At 45.4% G+C, this 27,056-nt stretch overlaps 1 protein-coding gene across 1 annotated transcript in view; it reads left to right on the forward strand.

Annotated features, from left to right (window-relative positions):
• The window catches only part of DYNC1H1 (dynein cytoplasmic 1 heavy chain 1), a 70,137-nt gene that overhangs the window by 25,112 nt on the left and 17,969 nt on the right, over positions 1–27,056 (forward strand). The window contains exons 12-48 of the mRNA XM_070514341.1: positions 1,301–1,441; positions 1,805–1,981; positions 2,116–2,226; positions 2,311–2,430; positions 2,958–3,197; positions 5,205–5,360; positions 5,503–5,616; positions 5,860–5,970; positions 6,047–6,256; positions 6,431–6,577; positions 6,792–6,958; positions 7,057–7,230; positions 7,830–7,995; positions 8,077–8,265; positions 8,359–8,553; positions 9,232–9,514; positions 9,973–10,073; positions 10,728–10,887; positions 11,713–11,956; positions 12,126–12,309; positions 12,581–12,793; positions 13,589–13,827; positions 14,029–14,185; positions 16,137–16,364; positions 16,872–17,102; positions 17,380–17,520; positions 17,754–17,987; positions 18,076–18,282; positions 18,373–18,494; positions 19,197–19,362; positions 20,606–20,769; positions 23,353–23,482; positions 25,000–25,133; positions 25,634–25,748; positions 25,850–26,011; positions 26,101–26,315; positions 26,419–26,623. Coding sequence (XP_070370442.1) covers positions 1,301–1,441; positions 1,805–1,981; positions 2,116–2,226; positions 2,311–2,430; positions 2,958–3,197; positions 5,205–5,360; positions 5,503–5,616; positions 5,860–5,970; positions 6,047–6,256; positions 6,431–6,577; positions 6,792–6,958; positions 7,057–7,230; positions 7,830–7,995; positions 8,077–8,265; positions 8,359–8,553; positions 9,232–9,514; positions 9,973–10,073; positions 10,728–10,887; positions 11,713–11,956; positions 12,126–12,309; positions 12,581–12,793; positions 13,589–13,827; positions 14,029–14,185; positions 16,137–16,364; positions 16,872–17,102; positions 17,380–17,520; positions 17,754–17,987; positions 18,076–18,282; positions 18,373–18,494; positions 19,197–19,362; positions 20,606–20,769; positions 23,353–23,482; positions 25,000–25,133; positions 25,634–25,748; positions 25,850–26,011; positions 26,101–26,315; positions 26,419–26,623 — 6,453 coding nt within the window. The remainder of the gene's footprint in view (positions 1–1,300; positions 1,442–1,804; positions 1,982–2,115; positions 2,227–2,310; positions 2,431–2,957; positions 3,198–5,204; positions 5,361–5,502; positions 5,617–5,859; positions 5,971–6,046; positions 6,257–6,430; positions 6,578–6,791; positions 6,959–7,056; positions 7,231–7,829; positions 7,996–8,076; positions 8,266–8,358; positions 8,554–9,231; positions 9,515–9,972; positions 10,074–10,727; positions 10,888–11,712; positions 11,957–12,125; positions 12,310–12,580; positions 12,794–13,588; positions 13,828–14,028; positions 14,186–16,136; positions 16,365–16,871; positions 17,103–17,379; positions 17,521–17,753; positions 17,988–18,075; positions 18,283–18,372; positions 18,495–19,196; positions 19,363–20,605; positions 20,770–23,352; positions 23,483–24,999; positions 25,134–25,633; positions 25,749–25,849; positions 26,012–26,100; positions 26,316–26,418; positions 26,624–27,056) is intronic.

Consider the following 27,056-nt stretch of genomic DNA (forward strand, 5'->3'; position numbering starts at 1 on the left):
TACACGTGTCAAACTGAACGTGTCGCGCCAATCTCCCTCCCTCAGATTTGCTCCTTCCCCCGTCTTTCCTGTCCTGTCCTTCAGCCCACTCAGGCCAAAAATCATGGCATTATCCTTGACTCCGTTGTTTTTATCTTTAAAATTAATCCAATCTGTTTCTTACTACGTTGATCACTACCACCCTTGTCCAAAGGTACCATCATCTCTCACTTTGATTGTTAAAATTTTCTCCTCACTGGTCTCTCTGCGTCTGCCTTTGTTCCTTAAGATCTGTTTTCAACACCGCAGCCAGAGTATGTCTTAAACTGTATGTTGATCCTGACACTGCTCTTTTTAGAGCCCCTTAATGGTTTCCCATCTCACTCAGCATGAAAGCCCACATCCCACAGTGGCTTGCTGGGCCCCACGGGATATGCTGCTTGTGGCCCCTCTGACTTCAGCTCCTGCTTCTCCCCTCACTGCCTCTGCTCTGGCCACACTGGATTCTTGCTCTCCTCAAACATGCCCGGCATACTCTTGCCTCTGGGCCTTTGTGCTACGGATCTCTGTTCTTGGAATCCCTGATAGCTGATATTCACATGGCTCCCTCTTTCCCCTTCTTCTGGTCTCTGCTCAAATGTCACCTCCTCAGTGAGGCTTTCCCTGACCTCCCCATTTAAAATGCAGCCTCCTCCCACCCACTCCTCCCTAGTATTCCATAGGAGTTTTCTCCATACTACTTTTTATCATCGTACATTCTGTATATTTAGCATTTTCCTTAATTGTCTCTCTCCTCCCATAGAATGTAAGTCTGTATGAGCAGATTTTTTGTCTGTTTGGTACCTACAAAGGTGCCTGGCGCACAGTAGGCACTCAAATCGTTGAGACGAATGAATGACTGTGTCATCGGTTCCATCATCCACATTGGTGTAAATACTTGGTCGTGGTGCTCTCACGTCCTGTTAGACATGGCCTTCAGTCTTCCCCTCTAGAGGAGACTCAGATCTCTGAGGGCTCCGCTCTGCAGCATCGTGCCCTCTACTCCTTGGGCTCCATGCACTCTTTGACTGTTTTTGCATTGTGCCATTAGTGACACCACACTTTGCAGCTTGTGATTGATCTGATATTCCTTTTATTGGTTTGATGAGTTAAACAGAAGTAGGCTTCTGGTTACTTGTGGCCGGGGTAAGTGGATGTTATCCCTTAAATGCCATTTTTATCGTGCGCTCTTCTTTCAGTTCATTTAATTCAGGGAAAGGTGACTCTGAGGTTAACATTTTTGTCCACACTACTTGGATTCCCTTCCGGCTTCGTTTGATAGGTGGGCGTACATTACGAGTTGACTGAAGAGGAGAAGTTCTATCGGAATGCTCTAACGCGGATGCCAGATGGCCCTGTTGCCCTGGAGGAGTCCTATTCTGCAGTCATGGGCATTGTCACTGAAGTCGAGCAGTATGTCAAGGTGAGAAGCTCCTGATTTCATTCAAATCTGTCAGGTGGTCTAGTTGAGACACTTATGAGTATGAGATATGGTGACTATGGAGCTAAAAGCTCTTGACTATATGTAATACGATTCACTAGGTAACATTTGTTTATTTTAAAGCGAAGAGTGAATAGTAGGACAGATCATCTGGGATATTAACTATCATTTTAGAGAACAGTACATTTTATTCTTTTTTGATATGAAAATTCTGAGAATTTGAAGTGAGAATTTTTCTAATGGTGATGAGAGAACATGAACCTTTTTAAGAGAATATGAAAATATGTATTAATTTTCTACAAAAGACCAAACTGTATTATTTAACTCCGTTTTTTTTGTATGCAGGTTTGGCTTCAGTATCAGTGCTTATGGGATATGCAAGCTGAAAACATCTACAACAGACTTGGGGAAGATCTCAACAAATGGCAAGCTCTCTTGGTTCAGATAAGGAAGGCCAGGGGGACTTTTGACAATGCGGAAACCAAGAAAGAGTTTGGACCAGTGGTTATAGATTATGGCAAGGTGAGTTCTGCTGTCTTATTGAAAGGCGTCAAGGTGACAGTAAAGGCAGCGTCTCTGTTTGACTAACGTGAAGTTGAAGCGTAGACACTCCAGCATGCAAGGACTGATGATCTGTCATGCTCGTTCATCTGCAGGTACAATCTAAGGTGAACTTGAAGTATGACTCCTGGCATAAGGAGGTTCTCAGCAAATTTGGGCAAATGCTCGGATCCAACATGACAGAATTCCATTCCCAGATCTCAAAGGTGAGGAGGCAGGATTCTGCCAGCATAACCAGTCTACTGCTAAACCTTGGCTCTGTGTTAAAATTCTGTGCTCTCTCTCAACAGTCTCGGCAGGAGTTGGAGCAGCACTCAGTGGACACGGCCAGCACCTCCGATGCGGTGACCTTCATCACGTATGTGCAGTCCCTGAAACGGAAGATCAAGCAGTTTGAAAAACAAGTTGAGGTGAGCTCTGTGAATAGGTAAAATTCCACCGTCAACCCTGTCGGCACTGTATCTCAGGTACAGGCCATAGATCATCTAATCGTACCCACGTGCTGCGCTCGTTAAAGTGCATCCTGGGAATCTGCATTTTAAAAGGCTCTGCAGGTGATTCTTAGGCACATCAAGGTTTGAGAACCACTGCTTTTTGTCCTTTAGAATTTTTACTTTAGTTGTTGAGCTTCAAGTCATAAACCTGAATTTCCCTTCTATAATTTGGAATGAGGGTGTGAAGCACAACTCCAGGGTGCATAGACCCTGTTCAGGGCCATCTGGATGTAGCCAAGCACAGTAAGTGGACTAGCCGTGGCGTGCTCTTGGACGTGCTGCCCTCTGACCATGGTCTCTCAGGATGGAAAGTTTCTGGAGAAGAGCAAATGTATTGATATTGTTCTGTAGCCACAGAGTGTCTTCTCTTTTGTGGGAATCTGTCAATCGTTTCTATTACTGTTATAGAAGAATAAAGTCAATTTATTTTTTAACTCTCAAAGCTCTACCGCAATGGTCAGCGCTTGCTGGAAAAGCAGAGGTTCCAGTTCCCGCCTTCCTGGCTTTATATTGACAACATCGAGGGAGAATGGGGGGCCTTCAATGACATCATGCGGCGGAAGGACTCAGCCATTCAGCAGCAGGTAGCAAACCTGCAAATGAAGATCGTGCAGGAGGACCGGGCTGTGGAAAGCCGCACCACTGACCTGCTGACAGACTGGGAGAAAACCAAGCCTGTCACGGTGAGTCACCCCACTGTGTGCCAGAAGTTTCTTCTAAACCAACGGTGTAATTTGGTGTCTTGTCTTTCAGATGTAAAAGGCCCTGCTATGGCTTAACTTTCCAAGAAAGAAGACTTTTCCTTGTGATTAAAACAGCAGTATTTCAGATAGTGTATTTAAAACCTTGAAAGCTAACTTGGACCTTTTACCCAGAACCCCTTATGACAATCAAAATTTAGTCAGGAGATGGTTTTAAAAATTAGTTTTTCTCGGTGCAGCCCAGTGGCATAGTGGTTAAGGTCAGTGTGCTCTGCTTTGGCGGCCCATGTTTGCAGATTTGGATCCCGGGCACGGGCCTGCACTGCTCATCAAGCTGTGCTGTGGCAGCGTCCCACATATAAAATAGAGCAAGATTGGCACAGATGTTAAGCTCAGGGCCGGTCTTCCTCAAGCGGAAAGAGGAGGATTGGCAACAGGTGTTAGCTCAGGACCAAATCTTCCTCATACACACACACGCAAAAACAAAGTTTTTCTCCTAAGTTATCCCCTTTCATAAATGTAGTCAAAAATCAGAGCTTAATTTCTCATGGACGCAGGAAGCCTCACACTGTGCCTGCTGCTCTGTGCTGTGGGGAGGCAGGCTCTGCCATCATCACTACAGTTACTAAGCCTTGCTGTGCCCAGGACCTGCCACAGCCAGTCCTTTTGGTTCATCCAAGTATTTATCAAGCACTGAGTGTATTCTAGGCAGCGAGATACAGCAGTGAACAGAGAGGACAGGACCCCCTACCCTCGTGGAGTTACACTCCATAATAAAAGATGAACAAGGAAAATGTGTATTTTGAATCAGATGTGATATATGCCATGGAGAAGAGTCAGGAGGGCCAGATGGAAGAGGAGTGTTAATGGTATATGGCTGTGTCAGGGAAAGCCTTACAGGGAAGGTGACGTTGAAGTGGAGACCTGAAGGAGGGGGCTGGCGGGTCATGCAGGTGGCGAGAGGGAGTGTTCAAGCAGAGGGGATAGTGAGTGCAAGGCTCAAGCAAGTTGCTAACAGCATACTTGGTTTAGTGCATGGAATTCAAATCTTATATATTGAGACATATAAACATAGACAAAAGAAAAAGGGGAAGGATGTTAAAATAGTCTGAATGTTAATCTGGTTTCCTATTTAGGGGTGTAGGTTTTCCACACCAGGCCCTGTTGCAGATTTAGCCTCCCACGATCGAATGATCAGGGCTCCGTCATGCCCTCAGCACTGTCTGTGCTACGGAACCCAAAGGTTTTACTTTGTGTTTGATTTTGGTTTTAGGCCCCTGTTGTAAGAAGGTCTCGCTTTGACTAATGCCTGTACCGTGGGTTATGCAGAATGCTAGCTCTAGCAGGGGTGTGGGTACTGATTAATAAGCAGGACTCTGATTACCAAAATTTGAATATCTCTCATTGCCTCGCCTTGCTATTAATGTGTTCTAGTTAAAATTTTAATTGCTATTTTGCTTTTGTAGAAAACTGTGAGATTTTGTGTAGTCATTATCTGAAGTTATTAAAATGGAAAGGAAGTATGTAAACAGTAGTGTTAATGCTGACACAGAGGCCACTTCCAGTGAAAATTGTGCTTCATTTCTTATTCTTCTCTCAGTAACTGATGTAACAACTGTGTACATTAGGGAGGGCGTGGCTGGCAGCCCTCAGAGCCTTGTCTGCTCAGATCAGGAGTGTCCCACTCCAGGCCTAGGTCCGTCCTGACTCTTCTCTTCCCATCTCCCAAGGCATTTAGTGAGACAATACTGAATCAAAGGGTGCTCCATCTTTCTTACATATATTTTTTATCATGTCAAAATGTGGAAGTAAAAGTTCTGTTCAGTAACATATATATTTACATCTTGTTAGATGTTTACGAATGTTGACGTGTTTGAGGAATCACACATTTGCAGAAGCCTGGCAGGCTTCCTCCCCCATTTTAGAGCCAAAGTGCTCATCTCTCCCGAGACCTGACACTGCAACTCTCTGTACTTTGCCTGCTTTCAGGGCAACCTTCGCCCAGAGGAGGCGCTTCAGGCCCTCACCATATATGAAGGGAAGTTTGGCAGGCTGAAGGATGACCGGGAGAAGTGTGCCAAGGCCAAGGAGGCGCTGGAATTGACAGACACGGGCCTTCTGAGCGGCAGTGAAGAGCGGGTCCAGGTATGCACTGCTCAAGCTGAGGGGGTAGGGATGCAGCTCCTCGTCCTGACTCTGCCTTTGACCTGGGCCATCTCAAGGACCCTGCCAGATGGAGATGATTTCTATTTCCAAAGTTTAACTACTTTGCTACTCTTAATCACAGGTGGCTTTAGAAGAATTACAGGACCTCAAAGGCGTTTGGTCAGAACTTTCTAAGGTCTGGGAGCAAATTGATCAGATGAAGGAGCAACCATGGGTTTCAGTACAGCCTCGGAAGGTATGTCTAGTTAAAATATATGTTTCTGTGTATCTTCATGTATTAAGGGTTATAGACTTAGAAACTTGGCAAATAAGGAAAAAAGTTTATTGTGAGTTCACAAAATGTCACCTAATGTCCTGCATGTCATTTTACATTATTCATCCAGACTAATGTAAAATTTCCTCTAAAACCGTTTCTAAAAATATTTTGCCATTTAAGGGAATGTTGGCAAACAGTATCATCTTGTGTTTCTCTTGACAGCTTCGACAAAATTTAGATGGCCTCTTGAACCAGCTGAAAAACTTTCCTGCTCGATTACGGCAGTATGCATCCTACGAGTTTGTGCAGAGGCTGCTGAAAGGCTACCTGAAGGTGGGTGACTCGGTCTGCAGTCGGGGAAGGCCGTTCGAGACACAGCTGCACAGGGTGACTTTGCTTCTCTCCACAGATCAACATGCTGGTGATCGAGTTGAAATCCGAAGCACTTAAAGATCGCCACTGGAAACAGCTGATGAAAAGGCTTCATGTCAATTGGGTTGTTTCTGAGCTAACCCTTGGCCAAATCTGGGACGTTGACTTGCAGAAAAATGAAGCTATTGTCAAGGATGTGCTGCTTGTGGCACAAGGGGAGATGGCTTTGGAAGAATTTTTGAAGCAGGTAACTAATCGGACTGACAACCACCTTTATGTCATGTTTCAGGCTATGACACATCTGACCGTGTGAAAACACAGCCTCATCTGTGGTCCTTTTTGTCCCCATAACACTTAGTCACTTGTACAGCTGGTGAATGCGCACATATTGATAACATGTCTCTTTCTGGTTTCAATTCAGATAAGAGAAGTATGGAATACTTATGAGCTAGACTTGGTTAACTATCAGAACAAGTGTCGCTTGATCCGTGGCTGGGATGACCTCTTCAACAAGGTCAAAGAGCACATCAACAGCGTCTCCGCCATGAAGCTCTCTCCATACTACAAGGTACTGTTGCTGGGGACCCTCCCTCCCTGACCAGAGCGTTCTCCTGCACCTTCGCTGTAAGAATACCTTTTCACTAATAGTTACCCAGGTGCCTGTTTTTTAAAATCTGAGTTAAATAACTTGATGGGATCTTAATTTGCATTTTTATTGAGTTTTGGCATATCTGTGAGTGAAAAGTTCAGCAGTTGGGCTCTTTCTTCAATCTACTCATTAGGTGTTTGAGGAGGATGCCCTGAGCTGGGAAGACAAACTGAATCGGATCATGGCTCTCTTTGACGTGTGGATCGATGTGCAGAGGCGGTGGGTCTACTTGGAAGGCATCTTTACGGGCAGTGCGGATATCAAGCACCTGCTGCCAGTGGAAACCCAGCGGTTCCAGAGGTATGACCTCTAGCCAGGGAGCTAAAGAGCTGAAGATTAGATGTGGTCAGTAAGCACTCTTTACACAAACGCTAACATTTGTCTTCACTTGATTGTAGTATCAGCACGGAGTTTCTGGCTCTAATGAAGAAAGTATCCAAGTCTCCCCTTGTTATGGATGTTCTGAACATCCAGGGTGTGCAGAGGTCTCTGGAGAGACTGGCAGACCTGCTAGGAAAGATCCAAAAAGCACTGGGAGAATACCTGGAGAGAGAGCGGTCATCCTTCCCCAGGTGAGGGAGTTGTGAGATAGCTGATTTGCGCTGCAGTGGAGTTCGGTCTCAGCTGTGCTGTCCTCCAGTCCTCCTCTCCCCTTCTGGGCTGTGTGTTGGTCACTTGTGACATCAAAGGTTTTGTTACCAATAGTCCATTTAATGAACACTGTTTCCCTTTCATGCATTAATTCTTAATTATAGCAAACAATCCTTAATTTTTTACTGTAAATGACTTTATTAAACCTCATTTAAATTATCATCCACCCTCCCAGGCAGTTTGCATCTCTTAAATATTTAGCTCTGATTATTTTCTAAGTGGCATCTCTTCTTTTCTGAATGATTTGCTTAGTGTGACTCAAACAGGTTTTTTAAAAAAGGAATTCATGAAGTAAGGTCAATGATGTGAAATTCATTGAATTCCTCTTCAGTGTCTTGTTAGATAGGTGTGTATCTTTTGCTGAGGGCTGAAAGAAATGTGAATATAAGCTGTGTTCAGGCTGGAGATTTCCACCACCTTGTGCATCCATTTTCCCTTCTACAATTTGAGGTTTTGCATTGATTCACCTTATTTGTGTGCATAGAACATTTTAGCAACTTGAGTGCTACTTTAATTTTAGGTTCTATTTTGTTGGTGATGAAGATTTGCTTGAAATCATTGGAAACAGCAAGAATGTAGCTAAGTTACAGAAACATTTCAAGAAAATGTTTGCTGGAGTTTCAAGCATCATCCTAAATGAGGATAACTCTGTTGTCTTGGGCATTTCATCCCGTGAAGGAGAAGAGGTAGTTGAATTTACGTTTGTCACTTAGAAAACTTCTCTCCCCTTTTTGCACATCTTAATTCTTAAATTTTATTTATTTCAGGTTATGTTTAAAACTCCTGTGTCAATTACTGAACATCCCAAAATCAATGAGTGGCTCACACTGGTAGAAAAGGAGATGAGAGTCACGCTGGCTAAACTTCTTGCTGAGTCTGTTACAGAAGTGGAGATTTTTGGTAAAGCAACTTCAATTGACCCAAATACCTACATCACTTGGATTGATAAATATCAGGTAATGTAGAGTAGAAACGAGACAGTCTAAAAATGAATGCACAGGCTGATCTCTACAATGATCCTTTTGGATCCTGTGTCTTATGTCTTTCAGGCCCAGCTTGTGGTTTTGTCAGCCCAGATAGCCTGGTCTGAAAATGTGGAGACAGCTCTGAGCAGCATCGGTGGAAGCGGTGACGCTGCGCCCTTGCACTCTGTGCTGAGCAATGTGGAGGTCACGCTCAATGTTTTGGCTGACTCGGTCCTCATGGAGCAGCCCCCGCTGCGACGACGGAAGCTGGAACACTTGGTTAGTCCCGTGTTCCACTCATTCTTCACTAGTTAGGCTCTTCTGCCTTCACCTCAAGCAGTTAAATCATGCCTCAAAAATATTCTAATTGGTGTTAGGGGGAAAAGAAGATGGCAGATTGATTTACTCTGGGGTGGGTATTGGCTCTCTGTCGCTGTTGAAAGATAGTCTTGGTGGAACACAGGAGTTACATATACATCATCCTGGTAAAAATGAAATGCTAAGCCTGCATCGGGCTCTTTCACTCTTTCTTATCATCTTCTTCCCAAAGAGGCAGCTAAGGTGGTGTAGGGAGGCCTGGCTGTGCTCCACATGGCTCTGAGGCAGTGTCACTTGTTCCTGGGCTTTGCGCCCTGGTGTGTGGGAGATGGACTGTTAGGATGGAGACAACTCTTCTCCCATCACGTTTTGTGCCAGTTGCAGTTTACTTAAAGTGAAAGTTTTTACTTTTGTTTGTTATTTCTTCTGCTTTTGCTGCAGCTCTTGATTCTGTTTAATTGTGTTAGATGAATAACATTCCTAAAAGTTTTTTGAAATTTGCCTTTTGGAGTGCTTTCTAAAAGCCACTGTAACTGGATCTAGAACCTCAGTTTAAGTCTACCAGATAACCCCCACACCTAGAGAATGCACTGTATTATTTGAGTTGAGGATAAACTCTTAAAGTGACTCTTTTTTCAGATTACAGAGTTAGTTCACCAGAGAGATGTTACCAGGTCCTTGATCAAAAGCAAGATCGACAACGCCAAATCTTTCGAATGGCTCAGCCAGATGCGATTTTACTTTGACCCTAAGCAAACTGATGTGTTACAGCAGTTGTCAATTCAAATGGCAAATGCCAAATTTAACTATGGCTTTGAGTACCTGGGTGTTCAGGATAAGCTGGTCCAGACCCCTCTCACCGACCGCTGTTACTTGACGATGACTCAAGCCTTGGAGGCTAGACTGGGGGGGTCCCCATTTGGTAAGTCACTCTACAAACCTGGACAGATGGAGTCAGAGAGTAAACAAAGTTTGAAAAACTAAGTGGCGGGGCTGGCCCCATGGCCAAGTGGTTAAGTTCAAGCGCTCTGCTTTGGTGGCCCAGGGTTTTGCCGGTTCAGATCCTGGGCATGGACCTAGCGCCACTCAAGCCATGCTGAGGCGGCATCCTGCATAGCAGAGCCAGAGCACCTACAGCTAGAATATACAACTATGTACTGGGGGGCTGTGGGGAGAAGGGAAAAAAAATTAAGTGAATGATTTAAATATATTTCTTAATTACATGGCTACTACATTCTAGAAACTTTAAAATTGTTTGCATTTATTACATCTGCTTTGATTTTTTTAGATGAAATGCTTTTTGCCTTTCTCTTAAAGCTAAAGATGTGTTTCTAATCGAGTAGTGACTCAAGTACTCGGTTACTTTTCTTCAAATCCTAGGGCCTGCTGGGACTGGGAAGACCGAGTCTGTCAAAGCTCTTGGCCATCAGCTTGGACGCTTTGTTTTAGTTTTCAACTGTGATGAGACATTTGACTTCCAGGTGAGAAGCTTTGCAGGATCCACCTAAAATCTAATGGTCTGAGAGGGTCAGGTGGGGAAGACCATGCTTGCACCTCTCTCAAAGCTGTTCGCCTGCTCGCTCAGTGGGGTTCCTGTGGCCTTCTGAGACCCTCAGGGACGGGTGTTATTTTAAACTGTTTGAGGTTTCCAGCATAGGTGCTTTGACGTTGACTTGAGCTTCATGTTTTCAAAGTTAACACTTGAGCGTAACATCATTTTTTTTAGAGAGTAATATCTTGAAATGGTTAGTTCCTGTGTCTGGGAATAAATAAATGTTATAGAAAAAGTTTTTTAATCAACAAAAAGTAATAGAATAAAAATGACAGCTTTGTCATTAGGATTTCATTGGCACAGGAAGGAAAAGTATGATGCATCTGTACACTGGTAATCACTATTGCTTATGACATCATTTGCGTGTAGGCACTAGGCCCCTCATGTCACGTGTGAATCTCATTTCACCTTCATAACCACCTTGGGAGAGAGATGGTATCATTCCCACTTCAAAGATAAAGCGACGTGGGTTTCAAGATGTGATTTGCCCGAGGTCAGACCTATCGCCTGAGCCGGCACTTGAGCCCTGTCAAGCGAACACTGAGGCAGGTAGTCTTTAGCTTCTTTCTTTCTTTCGTTTCAGGCTATGGGGCGAATCTTCGTGGGGCTTTGCCAAGTGGGTGCGTGGGGCTGCTTTGACGAGTTCAACCGCCTGGAGGAGCGGATGCTCTCAGCTGTGTCGCAGCAGGTGCAGTGCATTCAGGAAGCGCTACGAGAGCATTCCAACCCCAACTATGATAAGAGTAAGACTTGTCTTTTTCTTTAAAAGAGCCAGCCTTCCTAGCCCCTTGTTTGGCCAGAGTAGAGTATTCTTCCATGGAGCTTTGGGAATGAGCCCTCTGTCATGACAGCGGTACCTGTTCTGAGAGGTTCCGAGGGCTGCTTCACCTGCCTTCTCCACACAAAGCCCAGGCGTGTGAGGTGGAGGCAGGGTGGGGTGCTGGGGGAAGTAAACACATCCATATTGGATAGTTTATGTGTGGTTTAATTCATAATGTTTGTTTTTATGCCATAGTAATAGTAACTTGTCTCACCAAACAATCTGCCAGACCTCCTAAGTAGAACAAAAGGAGCCTCAGAGAAAGCAATACCTGTGTGCTCGATGTTGTCTTATGGAGTGAACACACTTTCTCCCTAAGTGGTTCAGAGTTGCAGGGGGGTTTGTTTTGGGGTGGTCCTAGGAAAGGGTAATTCTCATGATCTAAGCCAATCAGTTGTGTCACAACACTCATTTTTATTTATGCAGCTCTTGTGGGACTGCATTTCTTTTCTCGCACTGAGCCTGTGACACACAGTATTGCACAATAGAACAGTGGGCTTCCTGCCCCTGGTGACGTGGTCTGTTTCATGTTCAGATGGCTTTCATGTAGGTGAGGTGTGTGAAAATGGGCCTCCCCAGGCAGATGGGGACACGTGCGTGGTGAGTGCCTGCAGAAAGGCCAGAGAGCGGCTCCCCTCAGGTCGTGGGCTTACAAGATTGGTGGGGAAATGGGTGCTTTGTAATTTTAGAGAGATTTTAGAATGGTTTTTGAGCATGATGAGTCTTAACACCGTCATCCGGTTTTCAGCCTCTGCCCCCATTACTTGTGAGCTGCTAAACAAGCAAGTCAAGGTGAGCCCAGACATGGCCATCTTCATCACCATGAACCCTGGCTACGCAGGCAGGTCGAACCTTCCAGACAACTTGAAGAAGCTGTTCCGGAGCTTGGCTATGACCAAGCCCGACCGGCAGCTGATTGCACAGGTCATGCTGTACTCACAGGGCTTCCGCACTGCCGAAGTTCTTGCCAACAAAATTGTCCCATTCTTTAAGTGAGTAATTAGTGTTATTCATAATCATGTTTCTAGCATATGTTAAATGTGCCGTTTAAAGTTTATCTGCAATCACGGCACAGCTTTCCAAGTGTCCATCTCTGATTTCTTGACACATGCTGTTGTTTAAAGTATACTGTTTTTTTAAAAAAAACTTTTTCTTTTCTAGATTATGTGATGAGCAGCTCTCTTCTCAAAGCCATTATGACTTTGGTCTTCGAGCTCTGAAGAGTGTATTGGTAAGCGCAGGTAATGTGAAGAGGGAGAGAATTCAGAAGATAAAGAGGGAGAAAGAAGAACGAGGTGAAGCAGTTGATGAAGGAGAAATTGCAGAAAATCTACCTGAACAAGAGGTTTGTATAGATGTTTTTAACTCAGTCAAACCTTAAACACTATTTAAATTTACCTTTTTGACATATAAGTCACGACTTGGGAGTTCATTGCGATTCACATGTACTGGGATGAGTAGAAGAGGCTATATTTACATAGTAAATTGAGTGAGTGAATGTTGGAAAGTGTGAATTACGCTGTTTGTTCACTTAATAGTCACAGATCACATACAGCAGTAAATGTGCGAGCTGGGCTCCCTGTACCTCGGCGCTCAGTCCTTTTTTCCCCATGTAGATTCTGATACAGAGCGTCTGTGAGACAATGGTGCCAAAGCTGGTGGCAGAAGACATCCCGCTGCTCTTCAGTCTCTTGTCAGATGTGTTCCCTGGAGTCCAGTATCACCGGGGTGAAATGACAGCTCTTCGAGAAGAGCTGAAGAAAGTGTGCCAGGAAATGTATCTGACATATGGAGATGGAGAAGAAGTTGGTGGAACATGGGTTGAAAAGGTACCTTGGATTGTTCTGTAGCCTGGCACCCTCACAGACTCCACTGGCTACAGTGCGCAGTAATAATGGCGGTGGGCCACCTGGTGAACCACGTTTGATAGAAGTCTTTCCATGAAGGCCAGGGGGGCCCATCATCTGGTTTGTGTTTTGCCCCAAGGCCTATTTGGATTTTTTCTTAACTTAAATGTAGAAATAGCAAAACTTACCTGAACATTTCACTGATGTGGTATAGTTCATTCTCTGAAAATGCTAACTAAAGGCAGGATTATAATGGAAAATGTTTATGCCAGTAAAAGTTCTATTTACAAAACTTGTCTAGTACCATAGATTAACAACATAAATCTGCTAATTGGTACAAGATTTAAGTTCTATACTGGCTTCTTTTTTTTCCTTTGTCTGTGAGATTCGTTTAAGTAAAAGTTATGATTTATGTGAGCGGTGTGTCCTGAGCCTGAGGTGCTGTAACTGGATTAAACAAATGGCTCTTCCATTTGGTCGCTTCTCTCCTTGGAGGGGATCTTACGTGTCTTACTTGAGGCAGCTTGGTAAGCACCTCCTGTTCCTCTGGCTCCCAGCCTTCCAGAATTACCAGAACACTTCACAGTTCAGTTAAAACCTTTCTTGAAATATTATTGTAGATATGGGCCATGTACTGTCTCTCTGGTTAAAAAATTCCAGCACTTGCCTTTAACAGTTCCTCGGACACGATTTTTGCTTGTTGACGTGAGAAGTGGTTGGAGAGCCTTCCCCGATCCTTCTCTCAGTGGTTATGATGTCGTCTTTTTGGCCCTGCAGGTTCTCCAGCTCTATCAGATCACCCAGATCAACCACGGCTTGATGATGGTGGGGCCCTCGGGAAGTGGGAAGAGCATGGCCTGGCGTGTTCTTCTCAAGGCTTTGGAGAGACTCGAGGGTGTGGAAGGTGTGGCCCATATCATTGACCCCAAGGCCATCAGCAAAGACCATCTCTACGGAACCCTGGACCCCAACACCAGGGAATGGACAGATGGGCTGTTCACACATGTTCTGAGAAAGTAAGTTCACTTTGGTCAGTGTTTATGCTCCAGTGAACATGGGACCTAGCTACTCTGTCCTTGGAACAACAGTATATGTTATTTTTGTGACTGAAGTCTGAAGAAATTTAAAAGTCACTTGAGAAACCGTTGTAGGGTAAGCATTTTTAATCTGAAAATCTTGAGTTAGTCAACAGCTGTTTCAAAATCCTTCCAAACCAGGATCATAGACAACGTGAGAGGCGAGCTGCAAAAGCGCCAGTGGATTGTCTTTGACGGCGATGTGGATCCCGAGTGGGTTGAGAACTTGAACTCGGTGCTGGATGACAACAAGCTCCTAACTCTGCCAAACGGAGAGCGTCTCAGCCTTCCCCCCAATGTAAGTAGCCTTTTTTCTGTGTCGTGGATTAGTATTCTATTCTAACTGAAATTTGTGTGCTAGTGAAGTACAGCTCTGGAGATGAGGTTCCAGGTTCCAAAGAGCAGCAATCAGTTGTGTAAATAATTTTCAAAGTTACAGTCTCTATGTACTAGATTTTTTCCATTCCCATGGTTAGTGAGAAATATTTTCACGGGACTTATTAATAACTTTCCACTATGTATTAGATAGTAAGCACACTCCATAATTCTCCACCCTCCCACAACCCCGTAAGGTAGGATTGTAGTTAGGATTTCTGCAGTTATTATACATCTGGGAAGTGGCAGGATGAGGAATTTAGATATGGAAGTTTCAAGGCTGTCCCCTTGGAAATGAGCATTTGGTACAGGTCCTGCACACACCACCTGACAGATCAGGATGTGTGGGCAGGCCTGGCATGGATTTGCATTCATACTTTGACCCAGCATTTTTGGAGTGCCATCATGTGCCGGACCCTGTTCTAGATGCTGAAGACACAGCAGTGAACAGAGTAGACAAAACCCTTGCCCTCCTGGGGCTTACAGTCTGATGTGAAAGACAGACACAAGATAAATGGTGATAGTGCTAAGGGGAAAATGAGCTGGAAGAGAGCGGTCGATGTTGGTGAGAGGTGGAGGTTGCACTGTCAAAGGGTGCCATGAGGCTTCATTGAGAAGGTGGTGGTTTTAGTAGAGATTGGGCGGGGGCGGGTGAGGGGGAACAAGTCCTCTGGGCCTCAGAGCATTCTAGGCAGAGGGTCAGATAGCAGGAGGAGCAGTCTGAGTGCACCTGGTGTGTGCGAGAAGAGCAGGGAGCATTTGGCAGACGTGGAGAGAACTAGGAGAGAAAAGTCAGGGTGAGACTAGGGAGGAAATGGGGTTCCAAATCAGGGCAGGCCTGGGGCTCGTTGTGAGGCCTGGAGCTAGACCCTGGGCAAGTTGGGAGCCATGGGAGAGTCTGGATCAAGGGTGACATAACCTGTTTGTTTACAAAGATCCCTCTGGCTGCTGTTTGGAGGGTCGTTGAAGAGGGCAGGTGGGAATAAGGGGACCGTTTGTGCGCTGTGGCACCCCAGCCTTGGGCACGGGTTGGACGAGTTGGTGGCAGTGGAGCCACTGAGAAGTAGCTGAGTTGTAGTGTAATGTAAAGCTTGTGCTAATGGACTAGAGATGGGTATGAGAGAAAGGAGGAGTCGAGTATGCCTCCAAGGCTTTTGGCTTGAGCAGCTGGCCAAATCACAGAGGGTCAGCATTGGTGGTCATCATCACTTCAGAAACCAGCCATGGCACTTAGTGCCCGTCTGAAAATTTGTGCTCACTCAGACTTGTGTCTTGATTCGACTTGTGAGGTTCTTCCTTGTAGCTCATGTCCATTAGATTCTAGCTTGTCAGAAAGAGGTTGATCTTGTGAGGCATGTTAGCACCGAGGTTAAGGCCCTGGAATCAGTCCATCTGCTTGAAATCTCAGCCCGACCATTTACTAAATGGCACTGGAACCTGGGCAAGGTACCCAACCCCGTCTGTAAAATGCAGACACTGCATGCCTGCCTCTAGGGGTGGTGTGAGGATTGAGTGGGTTCAAGCATGAGAGCACAGCCCCAGCACCTGGGCCAGGATAAGCGCCAGGTGCGTGTTCACTGCTGACATCCCCTTCAACTGAGCTGTTGCTTCCGTTCCACCGAGAGCTGTTCTCGTAGTCTCACCTGCTCCTCTCCCCACCACATCCATTTTTCCTGCCAAAATTCTTGTAGAGAGAGATTGGTGGGTGTTGCAGAGTGATGCAAACTGAAGATATTTTTACTTTTAAAATAAGTGCAGAAAAGTTAGGTTTAAATAGTCCTTTCAATGTTTATACAGGTATAAGTAGAAGAATGTTAATATCCAGGTTTCTGCCAAACCTACTTCATTAAATCTGCTTGATGTTTTCTTTTAAGGTGCGAATAATGTTTGAAGTGCAAGACTTGAAATATGCTACCCTGGCCACGGTGTCGCGCTGTGGCATGGTCTGGTTTAGTGAGGATGTGCTGAGCACAGACATGATCTTCAACAACTTCCTGGCCAGGCTGCGCAGCATCCCCCTGGACGAGGGGGAGGACGAGGCCCAGCGTCGGCGCAAGGGCAAAGAGGACGAGGGGGAAGAAGCTGCTTCCCCAATGCTGCAGGTACGAAGGCCATGGCCACTCCATCGAGTGGGGCCGCAGATCAGCATCAGAGGATACTGGGGCGTTCACACGCAGTGAGTGTCTGGAAGCCGTGTTCACAGACAGTCACTCCTCATCTCTCCAGTCGTGCACTCGCTAGAGGTTTGCGTAATCGCTGTTGTCTTAGACCAGCTTCTAAGGAAGCTGGGCACTTGCAGCTGCCAAAGTTAAGGCCTGCATGGTAAAATTTAAAGAATTCTTTCGGTTATCTTGCCTTTCTCTGCAAATTGATGAAAGACTGCCCTCCATTTCACTGGTGAAAACCAGTGATCCCAGGAAGCGTGATTTTTGAGAACCACCAGGATGGAGAAAAAGAATTAGTCATTGAAGCTTTCACCCTTCATTTTTTCAGTCCACAGAATTATTTCTCGGCGGTCGTGTGACCCTCTCCTGGGCCTAGATTAGCATAGATGAAAACTTCTGGGCTTTTTGAAATGATAATTAAGCATCCTTGACTCCCTCTTGTAGATCCAAAGGGATGCAGCAACAATCATGCAGCCGTACTTCACGTCCAACGGCCTGGTCACCAAGGCCCTGGAGCACGCCTTCAAGCTGGAGCACATCATGGACCTGACCCGTCTCCGCTGCCTGGGCTCGCTCTTCTCCATGCTGCACCAGGCCTGCCGGAACGTGGCCCAGTACAACGCCAACCACCCCGACTTCCCCATGCAGATCGAGCAGCTGGAGCGCTACATTCAGGTCAGGAAGCACCTGCATAGCAGGGAAGTGGAGCTTAATGAGGGGCCGGTCCATGGATAGCCTTGGGGTCCATGAACCTCCCGAAATGATATGCCCACTTGGGTGTGTGCTCTTCCCTGGGAAGAGTGTCAGCTGTTCTTGAGGGGCTGGGAAAGGTGCATACAGCATCTGTGATCCAACAATGATAGGAACCACTTTCTTTAAGATTATTGATGCTGTAAATGTCTTTGTTTTATTGTTGAAATTTTATAAAAAAGATTTTATTTCCTTTTGATAGCGGTATCTGGTTTATGCCATTCTCTGGTCCTTGTCTGGAGACAGTCGGCTGAAAATGAGAGCAGAGCTGGGTGAATACATCAGAAGAATCACGACAGTGCCATTGCCTGCTGCACCCAACATACCTATTATTGACTATGAGGTAAGTGCACAGAGGTCGCAGCCTCCCTCCTTGATTCTTGCCATGTTGGTTCAGGTCATCCTGCTACAACCTCACCAGAGACTGTCACTTAATCTTTCCATTTCATAGAAGGATTTTGTCCTTTTAGTTTTATACAGGATAAGGAATGCAGATTAACCTGAAAGCTCTGATTTGTATCTCAGTGGGGACACATATGGGTCCCAGCATGACTTGTGCCCCATCTCCATGTGTAGGTGTCCATCAGTGGAGAGTGGTCACCTTGGCAGGCCAAGGTGCCTCAGATTGAAGTGGAGACACACAAGGTGGCCGCCCCTGACGTCGTCGTGCCAACTCTGGACACGGTCCGGCATGAAGCCCTCTTGTACACCTGGCTGGCTGAGCACAAGCCACTGGTCTTGTGTGGCCCTCCCGGGTCCGGCAAGACCATGACACTCTTCAGCGCCCTCCGGGCCTTGCCTGACATGGAGGTAAAGAGGCCGGGCAGTGGGCTGCAGGCCTTTGGGTGTTCGAAGACGGGATTGGTCCTACCATACTTCATTTGTTTCTTCTCTAAAGGTTGTGGGTCTTAACTTCTCGAGTGCTACCACCCCGGAGCTCCTGCTGAAGACTTTTGATCACTATTGCGAGTACAGACGCACACCCAATGGGGTTGTTTTGGCTCCTGTTCAACTTGGAAAGTGGCTGGTATTGTTCTGTGATGAAATCAACTTGCCAGACATGGATAAATATGGGACACAGAGGGTCATATCCTTCATCAGACAGGTTTGTTTATAGCCACAAGCCCCCCCTCACCCCTTAGCATTTCTTGTTCTCATTTTGCTCCTGACATTTTATGCTCCTGCTTTCCCTCAGATGGTGGAGCATGGAGGTTTTTACCGTACCTCAGATCAGACCTGGGTGAAGCTGGAGAGAATCCAGTTTGTCGGGGCTTGTAATCCACCCACTGACCCTGGAAGAAAGCCCCTCTCTCACAGGTAACACCAGCTGTGTAGACTTTACGGGCCTCACTCACCAGTGCCAGAATCGCTTTAAACATAGCACAACAAAATCTGATTTTAATTTTAAAGGGTTAACAAAATACTGTTTATCATAGGGTTTCTCCTAGGTTCCTTGGACTGTGCTGTAATACTAGGAAACACACTTAAAAATCAAAGCATTGAGGGCCGGCCCCCTGGCTTGGTGATTAAGTTCAACACACTCCATGTTAGCAGCCCAGGTTCAATTCCTGGACAGGGAACTATACCACTTGCTGGTGGCTGTGCTGTGGCAGTGACCCACATACAAAATAGAGGAAGATTGACACATATGTTAGCTCAGGGCGAATCTGCCTTAGCAAAAAAAGTAATAAATTAAAAATAAACTTTAAAAAGTGGTTGTAAAAGCATTGACTTGTTGGGTGTTAGTGAACTGCCCCTGTCTGTAGGGGCAAGATGAAGCTGAAATAATCCTGAATTGTTTTCCCACTTTTGCTTGATCCTATCTCAAGTTTTTTACATCTGCTGTTACCTGTCTGACTCAAGCCTGAGCAGTTGGTGTGTGATCTCAGTTAACTGAAGTGTGAAGACTGTGTGGGTGGATTAGGAAGCAACCTTGGGTCTGAGCCCAGGACAGGGTGGCTCGCCACTCGGCACACTGCTCCTAACCTGGAGCCGCTGAGCTGGGCTGTCTTTGCCCAGGTTCTTGCGTCACGTGCCAGTCGTGTATGTGGATTACCCAGGACCCGCCTCCCTGACGCAGATTTACGGCACCTTCAATCGGGCCATGCTGAGGCTCATTCCATCGCTGCGCACATACGCAGAGCCGCTCACTGCTGCCATGGTGGAGTTCTATACCATGTCTCAGGTATGTGGGGTCTCTCTGCTCCTCTGGTAATTGAAGAACTCTGTTAAAAGATTGAGCTTTAGGGGCCGGCCCTGTGGCCGAGTGGGTAAGTTTGTACATTCCACTTCAGCAGCCCAGGGTTCTGCTGGTTCGGATCCTAGCTGTGGACATGGCATCGGTCATCAGGCCATGCTGAGGTGGCGTCCCACAAAGCACAGTCAGAGGCACTCACAACTAGAATATACAGCTATGTACTGGGGGTTTTGGGGAGAAGAAGAAAACGGAAAAAAAGGAAAAGATTGGGCTTTATTCAGAGATCTTGTTGAGCTAGGAGACTCTTCCCAAAGTCTGTCATCAAATTGTCATTCTACCTGGGTGCTGCGACTGTGACAATTTTCATGTTGGTCTTCCTGTCCTGTCTGTACACATTACATATGTTAACTTCCTTTATGAAATTGGGACTGTGCTGCGCAGTTTCCAAAAGGAGATGTACACTTTTAACAATACGGACGTGTGTGTGTGTAATTCTTCTTCTCCAGCATTTGTAGTGACTGTGTGTTGCCAAACTGCTCTCGGGGGCTAGACCAGTGACACTCCCACCAGCAGTGGCTCTTTCCCCATCCCCTCATGAGCATTTGTAAATATTTTTTTAAAGGATCTTTGCCCACTGGATGAACGGAAGTGGTTCTCATGGTTTTGATTTGCATCTCTGGGAAGCCTTCCCTTGTTACCCCTTTAACAAGATGTGATGTGAGGGAATTGCCAAGTTTCCATTGATAAATGTCTTACTCATAGTGCCTTATGAAGGCTTACCTGTTACACGTTGCAAATATCTTTCCTGGCATTTAATTTCCTTTTAACTTTGTCTAATTGCATTTTTTTCTACAGAATTTTTCGTGTCATCAAATGTAAATCTTTTTCTTTAATTGCTTCTGGTTTTGAAATCATGTTTAGGAAGGCTTTCCCCTCAACTTAGGAATTAGATTTTTTAAGGTATTTTCAAAATAATTTTTTGTAGTTTCATTGTTTTTTCACATTTAAATCTTTAAATATAATTAATTTCAACATAAAGCCAGCAACTTGGATGTTTGTTCTGGACAGTTGTCCAGTTTTTCCAGCGTTGTTTACTAATTCATCCTTAAATAGTCCAGCGTCTGGATTTTTCATTTTTAATATAAAAACACTCTACAGCATTTGACCTTTTAACCACTTTTCATGTCTTAAGATTATTTACATGTAACTTGCATTTTTCTGAATCCCACAGGAGAGATTCACTCAGGACACACAACCCCACTATATTTACTCACCCCGTGAAATGACTAGGTGGGTGCGGGGCATCTTTGAGGCGCTGAGACCTCTGGAGACTCTGCCTGTGGAAGGCCTCATTCGGATTTGGGCACATGAAGCCCTCCGTCTCTTCCAAGACAGGTAAACCCAAGGATCCAGTTAGCTTCGTGCTCCCCGACTTTTGAATTCTTACAACTCTCCCACTTATAGTCTGTGCGAGGCTGGCCCCCCCAGGTTTGAGCCAGGCTGTGCTGGTGATGGAAGGGACCAGAGGCAGTGAGGGCAGCCTTGCATCTGGGAATTGATCACAGCCACCCCCTAATACGATGGGGTCTCAGTGTGCTGTGACCGCCCACCACTGGTTCTTTGTGACCGTGGCAAGTGCTTTAGTTAGCCTCTTTAACTGTGGAGTGGGCACCACGCGAGGTTGATAACCTTGCCTGCGCACGTAGTTCACTGGTGAACTAAAATGCCTTCTAATACCTCCCTCATGTGTGCTTACCATAACCAGCGGTCCTCTTCCTAACCCTCAGTCTTCATTCTCCTCACATTATTTGCAGTTGTATCTCTGGGACTTTGGTTGTCTGTTTTACCTGTTGGCCACTGGTATCAAGTCTTACCTTGTAAGTTTTGAGTTTTTCTAGTTAAGTAACCAGGACTTAAGGGAAAGAATTACTAACGGCTGTAGAGATCAGCATTGATTGCTGAAGATTTGGTTTGAGTGACAGTGAGTCTCACAATAAAAAGTTGACTCTTTATGTTTCAGAGAATCTTGAAGATTATTGACCCTTTTCTTGCATTCTTTATAGTTCAGTATAATCTTTATTTTGTAGTAAATTCATAGTATTCCTAGCCCCTCCCCTGTCATTTTTTCTTTCTCTTATATTTTTAATTTTATGCATTTTAACACCACACTTTAAAAGCACAACTGCTACTGCTACATGTGAACCTAAACAAAATTTTATCTCTGGTATTTTGGGAAATCTGTGAAAACTACATTGTAGCTCAATTTTTTTTTAAATTAAAAAAGGGAGAGTGAAGGTAGCTCACATAACAAAAAGACTACAATTTTAAGGTGGCAGAACCACAATACAAGAGAGAGAAAGAGTGCTGCCAGGGCTAACATGGTCCTCACTCTGCCCCGGTCAGCTCACCTCCTTCCCTGGCCCTTCGTCAGGCGGCTCTGTGGAACCCCTGAACTCCAAGGAGCCCGGTTTGAAACGCAGTGAGCTACCATGATGCAATGTTCCCCGACTCCCTGAGAGCATAGACAGAAAAGCTTCCTGGGGGCAGGAATAACTGGTCCAGAGGTAGAACTGCCAAACGCTTTAAGGACTTCTTGGTCTGGAGGGAACCATCTGCCTTGGGTTCTCCCAGGCGAGTAACGACTAACTGCCTGCTACCAACTCCCTACCACGGAGCCTACGAGCGGCCAGAGGGGCTGGTCCTACTGGGACCGTGTCCTCTGGAGATAGGCACCGGGTGGGGGGGGGGGGGGGTACAGGACCACCCTGCCAGCAGAGTCCTGCTCTGGGGCCCCTCTTGCTCTCTCTGAGTAACCAGGTTCACGGGCAGGACATTTCCCCAAATATTTTGCAACAGGAAATTGTGGTGCTGAAGTATATGGTAAATCAATTAAGATTCATTGTTTATTAGAAGTTTAGAGTTAAAGCAACACAAATTCAACTTTTTCTCACCAACCTCAGTCTAAAAGACTATGAAGAACTCCCTACCACGGAGCCTACTGGAGTTCCTCCAGACCAAGAAGTCCTTAAAGCGTTTGGCAGTTCTACCTCTGGACCAGTTATTCCTGCCCCCAGGAAGCTTTTCTGTCTATGCTCTCAGGGAGTCGGGGAACATTGCATCATGGTAGCTCACTGCGTTTCAAACCGGGCTCCTTGGAGTTCAGGGGTTCCACAGAGCCGCCTGACGAAGGGCCAGGGAAGGAGGTGAGCTGACCGGGGCAGAGTGAGGACCATGTTAGCCCTGGCAGCACTCTTTCTCTCTCTTGTATTGTGGTTCTGCCACCTTAAAATTGTAGTCTTTTTGTTATGTGAGCTACCTTCACTCTCCCTTTTTTAATTTAAAAAAAAATTGAGCTACAATGTAGTTTTCACAGATTTCCCAAAATACCAGAGATAAAATTTTGTTTAGGTTCACATGTAGCAGTAGCAGTTGTGCTTTTAAATTCTGACTGACTGCCATAACTTCGTGGCATGCCTTCACTCGCCCTCACCTGGTCTCCTACGAAGTATCCATCCATTCAGCATCTCCGAGGCCCCCACAGCTGGAAGGACGGTTGCCGTCTCTCCTGCTTGCTTTGCAGTTTTCTTCCTGAGCCCTGTGACTCCAGAGCCGCACAGTGCGGGTCCTTATTTCTGTTCCCTTAATGCCGCCATGATATTGGGAACATTTCTACTAAGCAAGCTTAGACACTAGAGTCAAATTTTCATTTTTTAAATCAAAGTAATTAGTTTTCAGAGGAATTTTTTTAAATTTAGTGGTGCCATAGTTCTGAGGGTTTTTATGTTTAATATCAAAATTTCAGATTGCTTAAGCCATCTCGAGGTCAGATTCTTAGGTTCTTCTGTTTGTAGAAAATGAAAATTTCTGATAAAGACTAACTCCAGCCCTTGGAGTAGCCCACAACATCCACGGAACCTGGTGTTTTCTCGCCACAGCCTCTGTGTAAACTCCGATACATACATGCTCTTTTTCCAACAGGCTTGTGGAAGATGAGGAGAGGCGCTGGACTGATGAAAACATCGACATGGTTGCTTTGAAGCACTTCCCTAACATAGACAAAGAGAAGGCGATGAGCCGGCCCATCCTGTATAGCAACTGGTTGTCGAAGGTAACGAATTTATCTCGTTGTAGAAATGCTTCCCTTTTTTTGTCCTTTTAGTTAGAATTATCTTCAAATTGAAAATATCTTTGTCTTGAAGTGCACTGTAAATGAAGCTATGGTTATAGGCATGATGCCCTACATATTTGCAGCCATTGATAATTTAGGGTGGAAAATCCCAGGAGTGTGGGTGTCACCTGTGTGTTTCTTTCTCCCATAAAATGGTTCCTATGAGAGCAATGGATTTCCAACCAGCAGAACATGTGGCTTCAGTGTTTGCAGTGAAAGATGTCTTTCCTTCATTTTTGCTTTCCTTTCCTCACTAAAAACAGGGCAGTTGTGAACAATTTGTGTGAAAATGCTTCATTTACTAAAATACTAAACAAAGTTGACATTTCCAGAGTAGCTGTGAGTTGTTCTTTTCTTGGAAAAACAGAGTAGGACATTTTGGTAAGTTACCGTCTCACTGTGCATTTCGTTCAGTTACGCGCTTCTGATGCAGGAGCTCGGTTCAGTGGGAGGAAGGCCGAGGGGAGTGGCCCATCGGGGAGAGGTCTGCGGTGCGGCTGACCCTTGCATTGGGCCTCACAGTGGTGTGTAGGCTTTCGTCAGGAAGGCATTTCAGAAGGCCGTGCCGGGCAGAGGGCCTGACAGAGGCCAGAAATAGCAAAGTAGGTTTGTTCAGTGTTGCTAGAATTTTCTATTTATTCCTAGACTCTAGATACCAGTCCTTTTTCATTTGTAAGGAATATCTTCTCCCAGTGACTTGTGTTTTTAACTCTCTATAATTTAAAGAATGAACGTTCTTAACAATGTATCATTTAAACCCTTAATCCATCTGTAATTAAATGTATATATGGAGTGAGCTACGGGTCCATTTTTAGGTTTTTTTTCCTGTGGACGTCCATTCTCTCGGCACTGTTTATTGGCTAGCCCTTTACTCTGCAGTGTCATCCTGCATACAAGGGTCTATCTTGGAGCTCTCTCCTGTTCCATTGATCTGTTTGTTGCTTCCTGCGCTAAAACCACATGGTCCTGATTACAGTAATAGGTCTATCTGACACGTAGGCCCTCACACCTGGTTCTTCCTTAGGGCGGCTCTTCACCATTCTTGGCCCTTGCATCTTCCAAATGAAATTTAGAATTGGCATGTCAACTCGCACCAACCAACCACCACCATCCACCACTGAGATAGTGACTGGGATCACATTGACTCTAGATGTCAATTTGGATGAAACTGGCATTTTGACAGTAGCGTGTTTTTCTCTCCATGATTCTGGGATATGTCTTCATTTATTTAGGTCTTCTGTGATGTCTTTCAGTGAAGTTCAATTTTCTCTTTAAAGATTTCCCATGTCTTTAGGTCCAGTCCTAGTTAACTTATATTTTTGTTGCTGTGTTGTAAATGATATCTTCTTTTACTGCATTTTTTTAACAGTTTCTTAGTATATGGAAATATAATTGACTTTGGTGTAGTAACTAAGATGATTTCTTCTTAGTAATTTGGGTCTTACCTTTTTCTACAGGATTACATCCCAGTAGACCAAGAAGAGTTAAGAGATTACGTCAAAGCTAGGCTGAAAGTCTTCTACGAAGAAGAACTTGATGTTCCTCTGGTCCTGTTTAATGAAGTGTTAGACCACGTGCTCAGGATTGACCGGTGGGCTTTCTGTTGCTACAGCCTCACCACTCGCCTAAGCCGCACTTGATTTAATGTCAGGGGGCATCATGCCAGGCCTCGTGCTGTTCCCTTGACTGACCTCCCCCACCTCCTCAGCCTTCTCTGCCAAACAACTCCCCTCCTCTTCTCTCTCAGTCCAGCTTCACTGTCCTAAACTGTCCTCTACGTAGAACTTCATTCTGCTCCTCCTAGCACTTTACTCCTGCCATGGTTACAGCCCTTTCAACCTCCTTCTGGAATTGGGTCTGTCTCCCTCATGTCATCTGAGTGTCTGGAGGACAGGACCATGTCTTACTGATCTTTGCATCACCGCTGGACCTGGCAAATAACAATTGCTCAACAGATGTTTATTGTACAAATTCAAGTTAAAACACATTCAAAATGTTTAGATAAAATCCTAAAAAACTTTAGGACGTGAGCTTCAAAAGGGGAATGGAGCATAAAAGTCTTAAAATTTATCCTTTATGTTAATGTTTCAGAATATTCCGTCAGCCTCAAGGCCACCTGCTTCTGATTGGTGTCAGTGGAGCGGGGAAAACCACCCTGTCCCGCTTTGTGGCCTGGATGAACGGTTTGAGTGTGTACCAGATTAAGGTGGGTCTGCTCGTAGCCTCTTCATCCCGGCTGCGGAGTCTTGATTCACGCACATAGCTCCTTGAAAGAGAATGGGCCTAACCTGCCAACTGCTTCTCTAGGTCCATAGAAAGTACACAGGGGAAGACTTTGATGAAGATCTGCGGACAGTCTTGAGACGTTCTGGCTGTAAAAACGAAAAGATAGCCTTTATAATGGATGAGTCCAATGTGTTAGATTCTGGCTTCCTAGAGCGAATGAATACCCTTCTGGCCAATGGAGAGGTAATTAAGTGACCCATCGTGTTGTGTTGCGTGTTACTTGGTGTTGTGTTACGAGGACCAATCAGTGATAGTGCTGTTTTATTTCCTAGGTTCCAGGTCTCTTCGAAGGAGATGAGTATGCCACCTTGATGACCCAGTGTAAAGAGGGGGCCCAGAAGGAGGGCTTGATGCTGGACTCACATGAGGAGCTGTACAAATGGTTCACCAGCCAGGTCATCCGCAACCTCCACGTGGTCTTCACCATGAACCCATCCTCAGAGGGACTTAAGGACCGGGCAGCCACTTCCCCAGCACTTTTCAACAGGTACACTGGTGATTGCTCAGCGCTGGGTGAGAACGCTCGGTTTGCTTCTAAACGGCAAACCCAGCTCTTGGTAGCTGTTGTGATTTATGGGCATCTTTCCCAGGTGTGTGTTGAATTGGTTTGGGGACTGGTCCACTGAAGCACTGTATCAAGTTGGCAAAGAATTCACAAGTAAAATGGACCTGGAGAAGCCGAATTACATTGTGCCTGATTATATGCCCGTTGTGTATGACAAACTGCCGCAGCCCCCATCACATCGGGAAGCTATTGTGAATAGCTGTGTGTTTGTTCATCAGACTCTTCACCAGGTGGGTTCAGTTTGAGATCATAGAAAAAGCAAAACTAACTGTCATCCTAATGCAAAACTAAACTGATGTAACGACAGACTCTCAGGTACTTCATACTTAACACTAAACCATCGCCTGCAGAAGAGATCGCTGGTTCTCACCTGTTTTCTGACCTCTTATGACACCTCATCCTTCTTGTCATGGGCTACGCCTTCTGGAGTCATCTAACCCTTTTACTGCCCCATGATCCCACCTCTGTGAAGTGTTCTTTGCTTTTCTCTTCTCACTGCCATTGTGTGTCCAGGCCCTTATTCTCTTCTCTAGGCCAGGGCCTAGCACACTTTTTCTGTAAAGGGCCAGCTAGTAAATGTTTCAGGCTTTGTGGGCCAGACGGGTCTCTGGCACAACTAGTCAGCTCTGCTCTTGCAGCACAGAAGCCTCCGTAGTCAATACA

The sequence above is a fragment of the Equus asinus genome, chromosome 7 (assembly GCF_041296235.1).
Source record: "Equus asinus isolate D_3611 breed Donkey chromosome 7, EquAss-T2T_v2, whole genome shotgun sequence".
Classification (NCBI taxonomy): domain Eukaryota; kingdom Metazoa; phylum Chordata; class Mammalia; order Perissodactyla; family Equidae; genus Equus; species Equus asinus.